General features: G+C 35.2%; 1 protein-coding gene across 6 annotated transcripts in view; it reads left to right on the forward strand.

Annotated features, from left to right (window-relative positions):
- Positions 1-17,012, forward strand: part of LOC125657197 (uncharacterized) — a 59,357-nt gene that overhangs the window by 23,890 nt on the left and 18,455 nt on the right. For 5 of the 6 annotated variants that reach the window (XM_048887849.2, XM_048887848.2, XM_056144386.1 and 2 more), the window contains 4 exons: positions 1,810-2,078; positions 3,686-3,833; positions 4,023-4,154; positions 7,643-7,944. In XM_048887849.2, coding sequence (XP_048743806.2) covers positions 1,810-2,078; positions 3,686-3,833; positions 4,023-4,154; positions 7,643-7,827 — 734 coding nt within the window. In that variant the 3' untranslated portion in view covers positions 7,828-7,944. Of the gene's footprint in view, positions 1-1,809; positions 2,079-3,685; positions 3,834-4,022; positions 4,155-7,642; positions 7,945-15,373; positions 16,254-17,012 lie in introns of those variants that run through there. The other variant, XM_048887847.2, reaches the window with a different exon arrangement.

The raw sequence follows: 17,012 nt of genomic DNA on the forward strand, positions 1-17,012 counted from the left end.
CAGATGAAAAAATGAGATAGCGAACATAAATAATAAATCCTATAACGAATACAAAAACAACAGTAGGACAAACGCATACCCTTGGCTACACCAAAGGTGGGATCAAAAGTCTAGGAGGAGTGTCTCTGTTGAAGAACACACCTGTCTTGAGATGTTACGTTTCGACAAAATCCTTCAATAATATCGAGAAGTTATCAGCTAAATATGTTGAATACGATTTTAAAATGTGGTCCTATGCTAATGACATGTATTGTTTTTATCATGCGAGATCCTAATCAAGTGTTATATGAAAGACCTACACAATATACAAGGACTATCTATTAAGGCCAATATCAAATTCTGATGACCAATCATATCATTATGGAAATTTATGGCCCTCTGTTTGAAAAATTGAAATGGTGATATACTCATGGATCAGAATATAACGTTTTCCTCTCTCTAGTCACTCACTCACTGGATACTGTTAGTGATTGTTATCACATCAGTGCCGCTATGGTATCCCTCCATGTCACACGGTCTTTGGCTATATTTTTGGCCTCTTGATATGTTAGACCCGCAGTTGTAAAGTTTCTTGCTAGCGTGTCTCGCCATCTCTGCCATTGTCGCCTTTGTTTTCGTCTGCCTCCGACCGATGTAGGGTCCCACTCGTACATTCGCTTAGGGAATCTTTCGTCTCCCATCCTCGACAAGTGACCAAACCATCTCAGCCGATTCCTCATGAGTAGTGTTGAGACATATGGTTGATCTGTGAGCTCTCGAATGTTACTGTTGCGCCTTCGTTCCCACCATTTGGTCTTCAGGAAAATTCTAAGACATCTGGAATCAAAGGCGTCTAGTCATTGCTCATGTTTCCTGGTTGTGGCCCATGTCTCAGATGCATACAGCTATGTTGGAATGACAACTGCTCTATACATTCTCATTTTTATTTTGAGGCTGATCTTTGCTCTCCAAGTGTTGCATAAGTTCTTAAATGCATCTAGTGATCTTCATAATTACATCTGCTTCATACTGAAATATTTTATTGACCATAGATGTTAATAGCATCATCAGCTTCCCATATCTATGTATCATTATTCCATCATCCCCCGCATGCGATGTTTATGTCTCCAAAACTGATTCGATACGCAAGAAATTGTTCTGTGCATGATTAATTTTTAAAATTGTGGCAAGTTACTGTCAAATCAGGCGATGTTACAAGGGTTTCAACAGTCTCGTTGAAAGTCAGTATTTTGCTAATGCTATGGTCTTTTAACGATCTAATTTACCAATGCAACCTATCATTGTGTCTGGCGTGTTTCATACCAATTGTTAGGCCGTTCGTTATTTTGACTACATATTACTCCGTTTACCTGATCAAGATATAGGACTCGGGGCGGATATGACCCTTTGATAGGAGATGCGTACTCCTCTTGTCACCTGATCCCACCTCTGATATGTCCAGGGGTCCGTGTTTGCACAACTCTAAATATTGTAATGTTAATAGACTGATCACTGTCCGTTATCTTCACCTTTGCATTGGTAATATTCAATGAAATGTGTTGATCACGTGGATACATTGTCGCAAAATAATCAAGACACATACAGTAAATGTGCTTTCATAGATACATGTATGCCTCGATAGTGCAGCGAAGGAAGATAATTATTTAACATATTCCTGGATTGACTTATTTGTATTGGAGCAAGAAGAAATGTTCATATACCTATCTTGAGTAGCATAATCATTTCATGAGCATGTCTCTGCTGCGGTATGTACTAATTTTGCTCCATTTTCATTATAAGACACAGTTACAAGTATCATTTCTTTTGTAGGTGTGAATAGAAATGGTGAAAAAGTCACAGTTTTCACTTTCAATGAGATTCCAAATGCAAAGCGATGGTCTGAGGACAGTTTTATAGAAGCAGCGAATATTCTAAACGGACTGTCTCACGAGAATATACTGGGAATAATTGGTTGCTGCTCAACGTCAAAGCCAGTATTTATGGTAACAGAACCAGTCAGATGGATTTTGCATCATATTCTGAAGCTTGACATGGGACAGAGTTTGAAATTATTCGACCTTGTAGAAATTGCAACGCAGGTATTATTATTATATAAATAGTATGAAAAGGTGTAGTTATATATTTCAAAGATTTGTTCTAATTAGTTTTTCAATATGCGGGTATATTAAGGCAGGCCATTCGGCATTTATGCATGTAAAACTTATACGGTACCAATTTTAATGCACCAGATGCGCATTTGACATATAATGTCTCTTCAGTGATGCTCAAGCCGAAATTTTAGAAATCCGAAATAACAATAAACTTGTAAGAACTAAAAGGAAAAACAGAGGGCCAAAGAATGGAGTTAATTGCCTAAGGATCAGAGCTATGTATGAGGGAGCTAATCCTTAATTTTGAAATGAATTTCTAAATTTTATCAAAGCAATTAAATATACATCCATATGTTCAAGCTAGTAACGAAGTACTTAGCTACTGGGCTGTAGAGACCCCCAGGGACTAAATATCCACCAGCAGAGGCATCGACCCAAGGATCGTAATGTAAAAAGCATACGGTACCAATTTTGATGCACCAGATGCATCTAAATCGTAGTCGTTAAAACCTGTCCTAAACAAAATGAGAAAAGTGTTTAACCTTTTCAACTATTTTGTGTGTTTATATCAGAACATTTTGTATCATAACAAAGTGACAAATATGCGCTTCAGTATAGCGCCATCACATGATTGTTCTAAGAAGATTACAAACGTACCTGAATGAAAAAAATGATGCAATGCACCATTGATCTAGTAAAACCTTCAACGTTTATCGAAAGTGCTGTTAGAACCCTACTGCTTTCAGCAAGGGATAATTCTAAGATACCTGAGCACGAAACCATTTCTGTTTTTTAAAACAATTTACACCAGTGCTGTAGAGTTTTCTTTGCAATTTAAAACAGATGATTCTAGTAGTAGTTGCTGTGTATGTTAGAATATCATGTTTATCCGTTTTCTAACAACACATTAAAAAGATATGGGGGTAGTGTTATACTTATGTAATTTTATTTCAGTGTACGACAGAAGGAAATTCCATTGAACAAGTTGTCAATAAAGGAAATCAAGATACCTTCATATTGTCAATAAATTCTCGACCGCCGCGGTTGTCTAGGGGTTAGAGAGTTCGCCCCGCATGCGAAAGGGCGGGGTTCGAAGTCATTAAAACAGGTAGTGACAGTTCCATCGCCAAACGCTCGGCATCAGGTGTGAATGCCACGGGTCCTCGGAGATTACCTTAAAAACGGATTTTTCGTGTCACAGTAGGTGTGGCACGCTAATGAACCCTCACTGCCAAATGGCCAAAAGCGCCGAGCAAAGACCTAAATTTGAAACCCTTCACCGGTCTTGGTGACGTCTACATATGTGTGAAAAATTCTCGAGAGGGACGGTGAACAGATACAATCAATCAATCAATCATTTCTTAGTGTTTCACACATATATCCCAGGATATATCTCAGTGCATGCATCTTAAGCACTCCATATTTTGCAGTTAATTACCTTATTTGCACGCGTCACTCGATGTACAATTATGGCTTTATATTGATCCGACACGAGATACATGACATAGATAAAACATTTGCATTTATTTCGAAGCTAAATGGTGTATTGCATTTCATATTTCGCAGAATACTTTCTATATATCTTTCTGTTTCAGATCGCTAATGGTATGAAGTACCTGTCATCCAAAAGTTACATTCACAGAGATCTTCGAACAATGAATATTCTTCTTACACAAACTTTTGAAGTGAAGGTTGGCGGATTGAATCTCTGTACAGATATCAATAATAGTTCTATTGAAACAGGTAAAGGAAGAACTTCTGAAAAAAAAGGGCAAAATACCATTGTTAATATACAAGCAAATTTATTTATGAATACACAAGTACATTTTGTAAGGTATTTGAATGTCATTAACGACCTTTTTTAATCCAATACCAAAACATCAATTTGTATAATCATGAAAGTTATTTTTTATGCATCTAAATGGTATACAGCAATATGGAGCATTAGATGGTGTGCACCAGAAATATTTCAAAACGATAGAGGCTGTCTTCTCAAATCAGATGTGTGGTCTTTTGGAATTCTTCTCTATGAATTAATTACTTTTGGAATGAAGCCGTACGGAAGTAAGTAGAAAGGCGGTTTGAAGATCATTAAGACGTTTCCTTTAACTCTTTAAAAGAAAGCGATCGATTCATGAAAGTTCATTAATATTTAATCTAGAACATTTCAAAGAAATTTCGTAAATTTGTAGTTAACCGCATTATGAAATAAGTCATGCTGCAAATGCAACTTACGAGGACTGTTTGGAAATTATCGAGGCATTCTGTTATAAAACATGATCAATACGCTAAACACACATGAACAATACATAAAGAGACAATTAATTACATGCATAAATATTTCTGATAAAGCGGTCTTTCTATGCTTGGAAGGTACCGGGGTCAATCATATAGTCAAAATGTTGAAAAGTATTGAATGTTGTGTAGTATGTATCTGTATTCTAAAGAACAGTGGGAAAATACTTCAAATTTTGCACATCATTTGTCATGATCATAGTGACGTCATTTTGTGAAGATTTTGTAAAATTTCTGTTACAAATACGGCAAAATTGTTATATTAAATCAAGTTACGAAAACCTTTTTGTGCTGAGACAATGAACTTTGACGCGAAATTGGAATAGTAATCGTACATTAAATCCTGTGTAGAGCTCGGTAAAAATCCCGTTCAAACTAGGGACTTTTCAAAACAAACGGAGTGTGGGAGAACTGCGTCGAGGGCTTTAGTTTATCTCTGGCATTAACGATTCGCAGAAAAACTTTTAAATCGGAGTGAGAAGAAGGGAGCTGGATGGCCGTCAATTATCAATGAAGAATTAACGTCAACGATGTTTGTGTCGCGTCAGGCAGTTAGGGAAGTTGCGTTGCAGTTTGACATCGGAGTAGCGTCAACGCACAAACTTTTAACTGAAAATTCAATACGCCAGTACACATATCAATTGATACACAATCGGAAATAGAACTCCTCGGATTTCAAAAGCTTCTACCTCCACCTTACAATCTGAACCTGGCCCCGATGGACTTTGCTGTTTTTCGTAGGATCAAAGTTGAGTTGCGAGGCAATAAATTATATGAATTCAGTGAAATGATACAAGCTACTTTAAGAATTGTAAGGTCCCTGGATAGCAACTGGTGCAAAAATGCATATAAAAAGTGGGTGACTAGGCACGGGAAATGCGTCCGTTTATATGGAGAATATTTTGGAAAATAATAATTGTAACAAAAACAGGTAACGTTTACGTTACGTTACGATGACGTCGAAATAATTTTGTTCGTTGCTAAGGGTCAATTGACATATAGTATAAACTGTGTAATTATATTATGAAGTAGAAATTTAACATATTTGTTTCTTGTGTTCTTGATTAAATTTTGGTGAAATTTCATAAATTCATCAGTTTTTTTTAAGGATTTAAGGGAAATGTCTCAATAATTTCGAAACAGAAATCTAACACCATTTAAAGGGGCTTGTTTCAATTCTCTGAAGCCACAGAATGTAATGCCGCTTAATTCATCCTCGGAAAGATAGTGTGACGTGTGTCATTCCTCAACTACTCTAACACTGTTTACGTGAGTTCTTCTGTGATAACTGATGGCCCTCCCGATCCTTACGTTTTAATCTGTCTCAATAGTTTGTTGTATATCGTATATACATGTATCAGCAATAAACTGAAGCCTCCAAACTTTTCTTCTGTGTGTCTTTTGTCAAAGGAAAATAATACGAAGGTCCAAACAGAATTTAGAATACGACAGTTGATTAGGCTTGACGTCAAAATTCATTGTCCCGTAGTAATGTTAACAATTTATGTATTTACATGTATAATTGAAATTCTACTCAAATTTCACAAAATGACGTCACTATGATATTGAAACATGAGTTACATGACGTTTAAAATGTGAATTATTTCCCATTTATCTCTGGAAATCCCGAGACTCGGTACATAGTTTTTATTGATTTTCAATATCTGATTTCATGCTTTGGATACCAATACCTTCCACACAACCGGTCGCGGTAGCTCTGCTATAGGGTGTTCGCTTCATAACAGCGGAGGTTCTGAGTTCGAATCCCACTCGTGGCAAACTTAAGACAAAAACATAGGTCGTAATTGCTCCTTTGCAAAACCCTCGGCATTTAGAAGTGAGAATCACGGGTCTTTCGGATGATTAGGACCTTCAATACGGAATTCCTGTGTCGTCACAGGCGTTGGCACGCCCATGGACCCTCACTGCTACGGTCCGTGGTACTTCTACTACAATTGATGACGTCTCAATATGATCAAAACCTTATGGATGGAACGTAAAACGAACGACAATTCAATCTTCCATAAATAAAAAGTACCTTTTTGAAAAAAGATATTTCAAATAAATTTAGATTTCTTTTAATAATAAGTTTCTGTTTAATGTATCTACAAATTTTTGAAAGTAGTAAGCATTACCAGCAATGGAAATCAGCATTAAATTCACCATTTTCCTCAACATTTATTAATATTCATTAAAGTTAACTAGTATCCCTAACATTTATTAGTATTCATTAAAGTTGACTAGTATCCCTAACATTTATTAGTATTCATTAAAGTAGACTAGTATCCCTAACATTTATTAGTATTCATTAAAGTTGACTAGTATCCCTAACATTTATTAGTATTCATTAAAGTTGACTAGTATCCCTAACATTTATTGGTGTTCATTAAAGTTGACTAGTATCCCTAACATTTATTGGTATTCATTAAAGTTGACTAGTATCCCTAACATTTATTAGTATTCATTAAAGTTGACTAGTATCCCTAACATTTATTGGTATTCATTAAAGTTGACTAGTATCCCTAACATTTATTAGTATTCATTAAAGTCGACTAGTATCCCTAACATTTATTAGTATTCATTAAAGTTGACTAGTATCCCTAACATTTATTGGTATTCATTAAAGTTGACAAGTATCCCTAACACTTATTGGTGTTCATTAAAGTTGACTAGTATCCCTAACATTTATTGGTGTTCATTAAAGTTGACTAGTATCCCTAACATTTATTGGTATTCATTAAAGTTGACTAGTATCCCTAACATTTATTAGTATTCATTAAAGTTGACTAGTATCCCTTACATTTATTAGTATTCATTAAAGTTGACTAGTATCCCTATCATTTATTAGTATTCATTAAAGTTGACTAGTATCCCTAACATTTATTAGTATTCATTAAAGTTGACTAGTATCCCTAACATTTATTGATATTCATTAAAGTTGACTAGTATCCCTAACATTTATTAGTATTCATTAAAGTTGACTAGTATCCCTAACATTTATTGGTATTCATTAAAGTTGACTAGTATCCCTAACACTTATTAGTATTCATTAAAGTTGACTAGTATCCCTAACATTTATTAGTATTCATTAAAGTTGACTAGTTCCTCTAACACTTACCAATATTCAATTTATCACCTTCAGCCAAAGCAGAATGTATAACATGTGCACAAAATGAAACAGAAGCCCGTTCTATGATATAATGCACGGATTTGGTGTTTATTATGTTTGAGATTGAAAACAGATTTTTTGATTTCAGAAATGTCAAACCACGATGTACAGGAAGAAGTTCAGAAAGGTTATATAATTCCACGACCTTCAGACGGTCCAATCAAATGCCCAGAACATTTCTATAAAATCATGACAACATGTTGGAAGGCGAAACCAGAAGAAAGGCTTGGTTTCGAGTTATTGCACAAACTGTTGAAAAACTATTTCAAATAGGCACTGAAAAATCCAACGTAGAGAAATTTGGACAGGATTTTGATTCAGAGGAGATTGTTTTTTTCAAATACGAAACGAATATATTATGAATAAAAAAATCAATGCATGCTCACAGATCATATGTTCTTCTATTACCTTATATGTATGCTTTCAAAGTAGTAAATGGCACAGAAAAGTACAAATCACGTCTAGAGGTGAAATAGTTCATCAACTGTGTTGGTAGAATGGATTTTATTCAAATAATGAAATAACATGCTAGCTTTAAATAGATAAATAGCAGACGACAAACTTTTAGATGAAGTTGAAGTTGAAAACATATGTACATATGTTAAATACATTGCACGTATATAGGTAATTACCATATAAATCAAATGTCAATGTTGTCTTACATAATGTTGAGAAACATGTAAGAAAAAGACTGCAAAAATGTTACATTTCAAACTTGTTACCTGCATTGTATTTCAATGTTGAAAACTTGTCACTGAAATGAAGGAGGTAAATCTCTTGCTTAAGACGACATCTATCTTTATATATGTTTACGAATTGTTGATTTCTGACGACTCTTGAAATGCACAACGTGGATACAAGGTTAAATACAAAACAGAGATGGCAATTGCCTGAATGCGAAATTATTACCCAAGAGCTTGTTCTGTGTATGGTCAGTTTTGAAATCAACGCAGGCTACTGACAAACAAGTTAATAGTGCAGGGTTTCAACAGTCTCGTTTAAGATCAGCATTGCCAAAATTCTATCGTCGTTATAACAATCTACTTTGCCAATACAAACTATCATTGGGTCAAATGTTGTCCGACTTATTTCATACCGATTATTAGGCTGTTCTTGGCACTTCGATTTTGACTACCGATAACTCCGTTTACCTGATCAAGATATAGGACTCACACACGACGGGTGTGACCGGTCGACAAGCGATGTTTACTCCTCTTATGTACCTGATCCCACATCTATATCAAGGGGGCCGTGTTTGTCCCTCTCCATTTTGTATTGTTAATAGGATTATGAGATTCATCACTGTTCGTTATCTACATCTTTTATTAATGGTAATTCATTCTGTAATAATAATTCAATAATAGTAAAACATGAACATAAATGTATAATCTAAAAATGCAGTTTCTAAAATTGAATTAAGATCATGCGTTTTAAATGAACAAAGTTTAACTTGTTTTCTGAGGAGTATAGAGGAACAGGACACTCATATCCAGGCACTATTTTCCTCTTGAGGTTACAGGGAATATTTTAGAACTTTGAGAATGATCACTTTGTAAAATAGAGAATGGCATTAGAGTATGTGGTCTTTGCATTTTAAAATATCGATATGATTTTAGCTTGCCGTGGCACTCAAAACTGAAATAACAAACTCGGAAGATATCACTGAAGAGACATTATTTGTTGAAATACGCATCTGTTGCATCAAAATTGGTACCATATAAGTTTTACATTATGACCCCTGGGTCGAGACCTCTGCTGGTGGACTGTTAGTTCCGGAGGGTCTCTACAGCTCAATATCTAAGTACTTCGTCACTAGCTTGAAATTACGGATGTATATTTAATTGCTGTGATAAGATTTAGAATTTTTTTTCAAAATTAAGGAATATCTCGTTCATGCATAGCTCTAATCCTTAGACGAATTTGACTCCAGTCTTTGGCACTCCATCCTTACTTTTAGTTCTTACAAGTTTATTGTTATTTCGGATTTCCAGTAATTTGGCTTGAGCATCACGGAAGAGATATTATTTGTCGAAATGTGCATCTGGTGTATCAAAATTGGTACAGTATAACTTTTACATTAGAATCGCTATAAAGATCTGATAAACCAATACAACCTGTCATTTGGTGAAATGCTGCCTGATACGTTTCATACCAATTGCAATTGTTTTTGCACACTGATTTCAACTACGAAATACTCCATTTGCCCGATCGAGATATGGGACTCACAACTACTGATCCCACCTCTTTTATATCCAGGGGTCCGTGTTTATCTTTCTCATAATTTTGTACTCTATAACAGTTATGAGATTGATCACTCTTCGTTATCGCCACCTTGGCAAGTTTGTCTTCATTTCGCGGTCTTCGTAGTATGTTAGCTTTCTAATAGGGGGTGTCTGGTTTGATTTTTGATACCGGTACCACGTCATAGGTAGTTTATGTTGCTCTTTTAAGGGCCAGACATTGGAAAGTGAACGTCACAAATGTTTAGGACATAACCTTAAAAAGTGAAGGTCCTGTGGCAAGGTAGCCATGGGCACGATGGGAAAGTTCCACTGCTACAGACGTAAGTGTCATGCAAATGTTAAAATTTGTGGCACATCACTCAAAACTGGTGCCTTCTCTACACGAGTAAAACGTCTTGAATAAGTGTCTTGAATTGGACATAAAACGATATATGATAAACAAACAAATTTGAAAATGTACCGACTGTTTATATTTTAACCCTTGGGGCCCAAGCTTTCAACTTTGATTAATGAAACTGTCGTAGAACATTGATTGACCACGTTGACGATGTTCAAAAATGTGAAGATAACGAACATTGATCAATCGTCTCAATGCCATTTGACATGCCCTGTTACACGTACGTTTGACCCCCCCCCCCCCACACACACACACACACACCACATACTTTTCTTTTCTTACTACATTGTACCGTGGAAAACCTGCAATAAACTTTAGTTAGTGATCTTAATTATAGTGTTTTATTTTGTTAAGTTTGCAGAATTAATAGTTTATGTCATACCGTCATCTAATTTCATTCATGTGTGTTTTATTGTTAATTCCCCTTCTTACCCTTGTAAAGCACCTTATAGTAGTTTGCTTTATATATGGCGCTATATAAATGTTATCATTGTTATCCTTATAAAACAGCTATAGCGCAGCGGTATGTAAAATGTTGCTGTTATTGTCATCAGATCATCAAATTAAAGATAGGCATGAGACTGACTACATGATTGAAATGTGTAAAGTCATAAACTCAACGTCATAATAATGGCTGTCCTTCGCTTTACTATGACATTCTAGCCTACTAAACTACGTTAAGCCTCGTACTTTTCTACATTACATTATATAATATTTGTTAGATAGTTGGAAACATTGTGATATCTCAATGATATATTTCTTAAAGACAATCGTATTAGGAAATGGAGGGACGAGATTATGATAAACGGGATAAGTTCATGTTGTCCATCGTTGGCTTTCAATCATATGTAGCAACATTCCATCATCGCCTAGATATGGTGTTTATGTATCTCAGCTGAATCGATAGGTAATAGCATGTTCTGTGTGTAATAGATGTTTAAACTAAATTAAACAGCTGACAAAAAGGTTGATGTCAGATGGGATTCAACGGTCCCCTTCAAAGTAAGAATTTCGCAATTTTTATAGTCTTAATAACAATCGGATTTACCAATACAGCCTCCCATTGGGTCAAATGTTGTCTAACGTTCATATCAATTGGTAGGCTGTTGGTTACACGTTGATTTTGTTACGGATTACTCCGATTACCTGAACAAAATATAGCGCTCTACAGTGGATGTATCTGGACAACAGGGGGTGCTTACTCCTCCTATGCACTTGGTCCTAGACTATTCTACCACATCATATACGGAAAATGGTGAAAATCAAATGACTCCAGTTCTTACAAGTTTATTGTTATTTCCGATTTCCAAAATGTCGGCTTGATCATCACTGAAGAGACATTATTTGTCGAAATGCGCATCTGGTGCATTAAAATTAGCACCGTATAAGTTTTACATGTAGATTCTCAAAAGTTCAAACGAAAATTTTTAGTAGATATCAATTCCAATAAAAAAAAAAAAATTTCAAGAATCATCAGCATAAAAGTGTAAACCTATCCAACACATTACACCACCACTCCTGAAGGTTGATAAAAAGGTTGGGGCCTTTTTTGGCATCACATACAGCTGCTATATGTATATGCAAGAGCACTTTCTGCGTATAATCAAGTTTTGTTCATTTCCAGAATTCTGACAAATAAGTGGATGTTACAGGGGATGTTACAGTGGATTCCACAATCTCGTTTAGAATCAGTATTTTGCAAATTCTACGGTCATTATAATGATCTTTTGCTAATAAAACCTGTCATACATGTACGGTCTAACTGTCTCTGACTTATTTCACGCCAATTTTTAGGCGTTCTTTACATACTGATTTTGACTACAGATCAATCCGTTTTCCTTATCAGGATAAAGGGTTCAAGACGAGCGTGACCGGTCAACAGGGTATCCTTATCTCTCCCTGGCACCTGATCCCGTCCCTAGTATGACCAGGGGTCCGTGTTTGCCCAATCTAACTGTTGTATTATTTATAGGATTAATGCAAGCGATGGATGTTTGTTATCTGCTATTCTTAATCATATCTTGACAAAACGATCTTGTTTTCAGTCATCTAATAGTTACTTTGATAAATTGCAATCTGAAATTTCGTATAAAATCTGCAATTTGCACGTTTTGTAGTCGTTGCCGATGGTATTAGAAAATAAAATATCCCATAAGGTTAAATGCTGTCTGACGTGTTTCAGACAATTCCTATGACGTTCTATATTATGATTTTAAATCCGAATTATTCCTTGTCCTTGATCAACATATAGGAATCAGGTTAGGCGTGTTCTGTCATCTGGGTATCTTTACTTCTCTACGCATCTTATCCCACCTCTGATGTTTCCAGGGATCTGTACTTTCCACTGCTCTCAATTTTGTATTATTTGACTTGAGATGAGTCAACTACATTTTCTATATGGAATGTACAATAACATTATTTGGTTGAAAATGTGTTTACTGGTCAATCCGGAAAGGACGAGAACAGTTATCATTCGGGTTCATGAACAGGTGGAGATAGGGAACATTAATCACAAAGAATACAAAGAATTGAGTAAACACGGACCCTTGTATAGAAGCAATCCGTAGTCAAAATCAGAATATAAAGAACGGCCTAAGAATTGGTATAAAACACGTCAGAGAGAATTCTGCCGAATGCCAGGTTGTATTGGTAAACTAGACCCTTATAACGACCAAAGAGTTTGCAAAATGCTGACTTGAAACGAGACTATTGAATCCCATGTAGCATCAATGTATTCGTCAGTACACAGCTCAGTTAAGACTATCCGAGAAAAATCACAGTGCTGTTATAAATGTACCTCTGTGCACTTCGCACCAGATGACGTCACAATGTAAAAGTACATCACAGCGTACTTGTTCTGATGGTTGTATTGCGGGGAAAGTGTCATAATATTTTGTCGTTATTTACTACTGTTATCAAGTGATAAGCTGTATACGTGAAAACATTTCTTGTCAAATGATTATATATAGTATTCCTTTATATCAAATCATTCTCCATTTCTAATATATAGTATGCACGAAACTCGGAAAGTGATACTCATTATATTGTGACCTTGAAATCATCCCCAATATGATTGACTGATACGTTTAAAAATCCCTTTATGTACATAAATAATCTCATACTACAGAAACAGTGGCAAAGTTCAGGTTCATCTGCTATAAAACCAATATGAATTTTTCTGATATATAATCTAGATATATTTATGCCTTTGAAAAGTGCGGGGAGCAATTTCTGTCCTGTGTATTAACGGTGTGATATATATAAGAATGTGGACAAACCCGGTAATTCGCTGATGACTGTTGATATGTTGTGAAATTACAGCATGGTTAGTTTGAGTATGCATTTGCTCCCAACACTTTTTATGTTAAGGATTTTTATCTTTTCTGAGGTTTGATATTATATGTCTTAATGCTATTATAATTTCCTTTTACTACGTTTATAACATGCTGTATCATTTTTATTGTGTGCAGCGCTTTAGAGTGGTTATTTATAGTCATATAGGGCGATAGATAGATATTATTATTATTATTATATCAATAAACATTCAGCTGGTGGTTACCCACATGAACCTGAACTTTTGTTCACAAGCAGGACCTCTTGCTGATTTCCAGAAATAAAGTGTTACGTGATAACGTGTTTAAACGTAGCAAGTGTAAAAACTTGAGGTGCAATTTCACCCCATGATTATCGTGCATTTAACCTAGTTGCGTAGCGTGTTTCAATTTAACAAATGAATATCCGCAAAACAAGTTCTTGTATTTCGAATCAGTTGAAAGACATAAACACCATATGCAGGTGATAATGAGTTATTGCTACATCAATATGGGAAGTTGAAGATAGAGAAACTCAACTTAATTATTGTCACCCTCATGCAAAGTTCATACCCTTCGACGAATTTGACTCCACGTTTTGGCACAGTTTTTCCCTATAATAGCTCTAACAAGTTTATCGTTATTTCGGATTTCAAACATTTCGGTTGAGCATCACTAAAGATACATTATTTGTCGAAATGCGCATCTGGTGCATCACAATTGGTACCGTACATGTATAAGTTTTACAGTAACAAAGATCACTTATTCAAATTGATAATAGACAAGACTACATAAAACAGAAATATGTCTTTGATTAGCCAGATGATTCGATATACAAGATGTTGTTCTACGTATAGTCCTTTTTAAATCAAGACAGGCTAGTAAAAAAAAAAAATAAGTTCACGTAGCAGGAGCTTTATCAATCTCGTTTAAAGCCAACATTTTGCAAATTTTATAGTCTTTACCAAGACAACTCGACATCGGGTCAAATGCTGTCTGACATGTTTCATACCAAATGAGTCCATTCTCTGCACGCTGAGCTAGACTGCGGAATACTCTGTGTACCTGATCGAGATATAGGGCTCATGGCAGGTGTGATCAATCGACAGGGGATGCATACTCCTCTTAGGCACCTGATCCTCCCTATGGTATATCCAGGGGTCCATGTTTGTCCTATTCTTAATTTTGTATTATTTATAGAATTTGTTTAATTGATCATTATTCTATGTCTTCACTTTTTCATCGAAAACAATCCTGGGTAAATGATTTAAGAACAAATCATCGAGGTGAAAATCAGTTCTCTATCGGTTTTAACGATTTTAAATAATTCATAGAAATCTTACTTTAGTAGCGGTTGCCTGTTTCTTGCAGGTATTGAGGTGTTCTGATTATTATACAGCAACTTTGACGACTCTCTGTGTGTTTCAATTGAATTACGTTATAGAGACGCTTGGGTCATGCTTGTTCATCAAAAGAAATAAAGACCATGACAAGGTCGATAGCAAATTGATTTTTCTGTCCTTATTCAATGGGTCGAATAGTCATTTTCATATACATCTCTTAGAGGAGCAACATTGGTTGAAGTACAATAATGTAAACTACTAAACCTGTTCAAGTACTTTAGAACATCGCGTATGACTTTATAAAGCTCACTAGCATACTTTTGAAATGAATGCCTGAAAGATTATTGTGGTATAGGAGTTATGAGATTGATCACTGTTCATTATCTTCACCTTTCATGAAGAAGTGAAGATAACGAACATGTTTCTCTTATTTTCATAATCAATTTAAAAGTTTCTTCAAATACTTCAATGCATCCGTCATTTCTGAACATAATATGCTAACTGTATATGCATTTATTTTTTCAGTTTTAACGTTATGGACCGAGATGTAAGTTGGATCATTTGCATGAAATAAAACATGCTTTTTAAAAACAACACATCGGGCCCAGATGTTTACAAATTGCAATGAACAAAAAGATGGCTAACTGTTCTATTTGCGAATTTGATGCTTCGATAACCTGTAAACCTTGTCAACAACATTTATGCAAAAAGTGCGTAGGACAGCATGTGTTGAGAAAAACTGGACATAAGCACGAAATTGTGTCATTTATACATGTAGACAATAAATTAGTTCTCCCCTATTGTGAAAATCACAATAATCAAATATGTGAACTAAAATGTCGTCAATGTCAGACACATATTTGTCCAATGTGCTTCACAAACAATCATGTGGACCATACAATTGATGAAATTGCAATCCTCGTAGAGGAGAAAAAAGAGGCTATTAGAAATGAAATAGTTGAAATTGAAGCGAGTGTTCTTCAACTTAGTGACACAGAAAAGCAAGTGAATAATAATTTATTATGCACAGATGAGAATGTAGGATTGATTTTGTCACAAATGGAGCAACAGAGTTTAGAATTAAAAAGAAGCGTAGACGATATAGTTTGTGATTACAAAGATAATGTGGAAAATGCAACACTGGAAAATAAAGGAGCTCTTCTAAAGTTTCTTGAACAAATAATAAAGAAAAAAGAATTTCTACAGATGACCATCAACGAGAAAACTACAATACTTGATGGTAACATAGCAGGGGTTATTCTTGGATGTCAAAGGAATTTTATCGACAATATCCCCCCTCTGCTAACCTTCGGACCGGTAGGTACCTTTACACGCAGCGAAAAATCAAAGGAAGGTCTCCGTGATTATCTGGGGAAATTGTCATTACAGAACTGCAGCTCTTATGGTGAGATATTCTTCTGTCATAATACATTGATATTCTTTTTTCTATCAGAAAATGAAGTGGATAAAGGTTATAAGTCGTCTGTAGTCGTTGATGTTGTAATTGGGATTTAAGCCTCTTTTCCAGAACCACTAAACAGATTTAAACTAAAATCAAAGTATGTAAATTGAGATTGAAGGGTTACGCTAATTTCCAAGGAGAAAGCATTGGAAGATATATGTAAGATGTGGTATTTATTCTTCTCAAGATCACAACATCCCCATCCGTAAATAGCTTTTTCTTCAACATCGTAAGGGTAAAATATCACACAAACATGCAAGCAATCTCCACCTACATGTTGGATCATTAGTTATGATGGTGTTGTACAGCGATGACACACTAGGGGTCTAGTTTTACATTTGAATTTATAGGATATCTGAAAACCTTTTCCCACGAACAACAAGATGAAACGTTCTAATATTAATATGCAAACATTTGCACTCAAATTTGTCCCAATCAGTAAAGGACTCGGCTACAAAAGGCGTTATACTATTTGCGTTAACCATCATGCCATGCTTGAATTGTGTTGCAATTGATATAAAGAAACTTACAGATATTAATCCAAGAATATAGTAATCCTCTTGTCTTATCGCAAATGGCCCCTAAATATGAATTCTGCATAAATAAATACATATACAATATGTGTCCATTTTCAAATAATGAATCTCGCAAGTATTAATTATTAACATTTTTGATACGCAAATGAAAGGCGAATATAACGAA

This window comes from Ostrea edulis, chromosome 7 (genome assembly GCF_947568905.1).
Source record: "Ostrea edulis chromosome 7, xbOstEdul1.1, whole genome shotgun sequence".
NCBI lineage: Eukaryota > Metazoa > Mollusca > Bivalvia > Ostreida > Ostreidae > Ostrea > Ostrea edulis.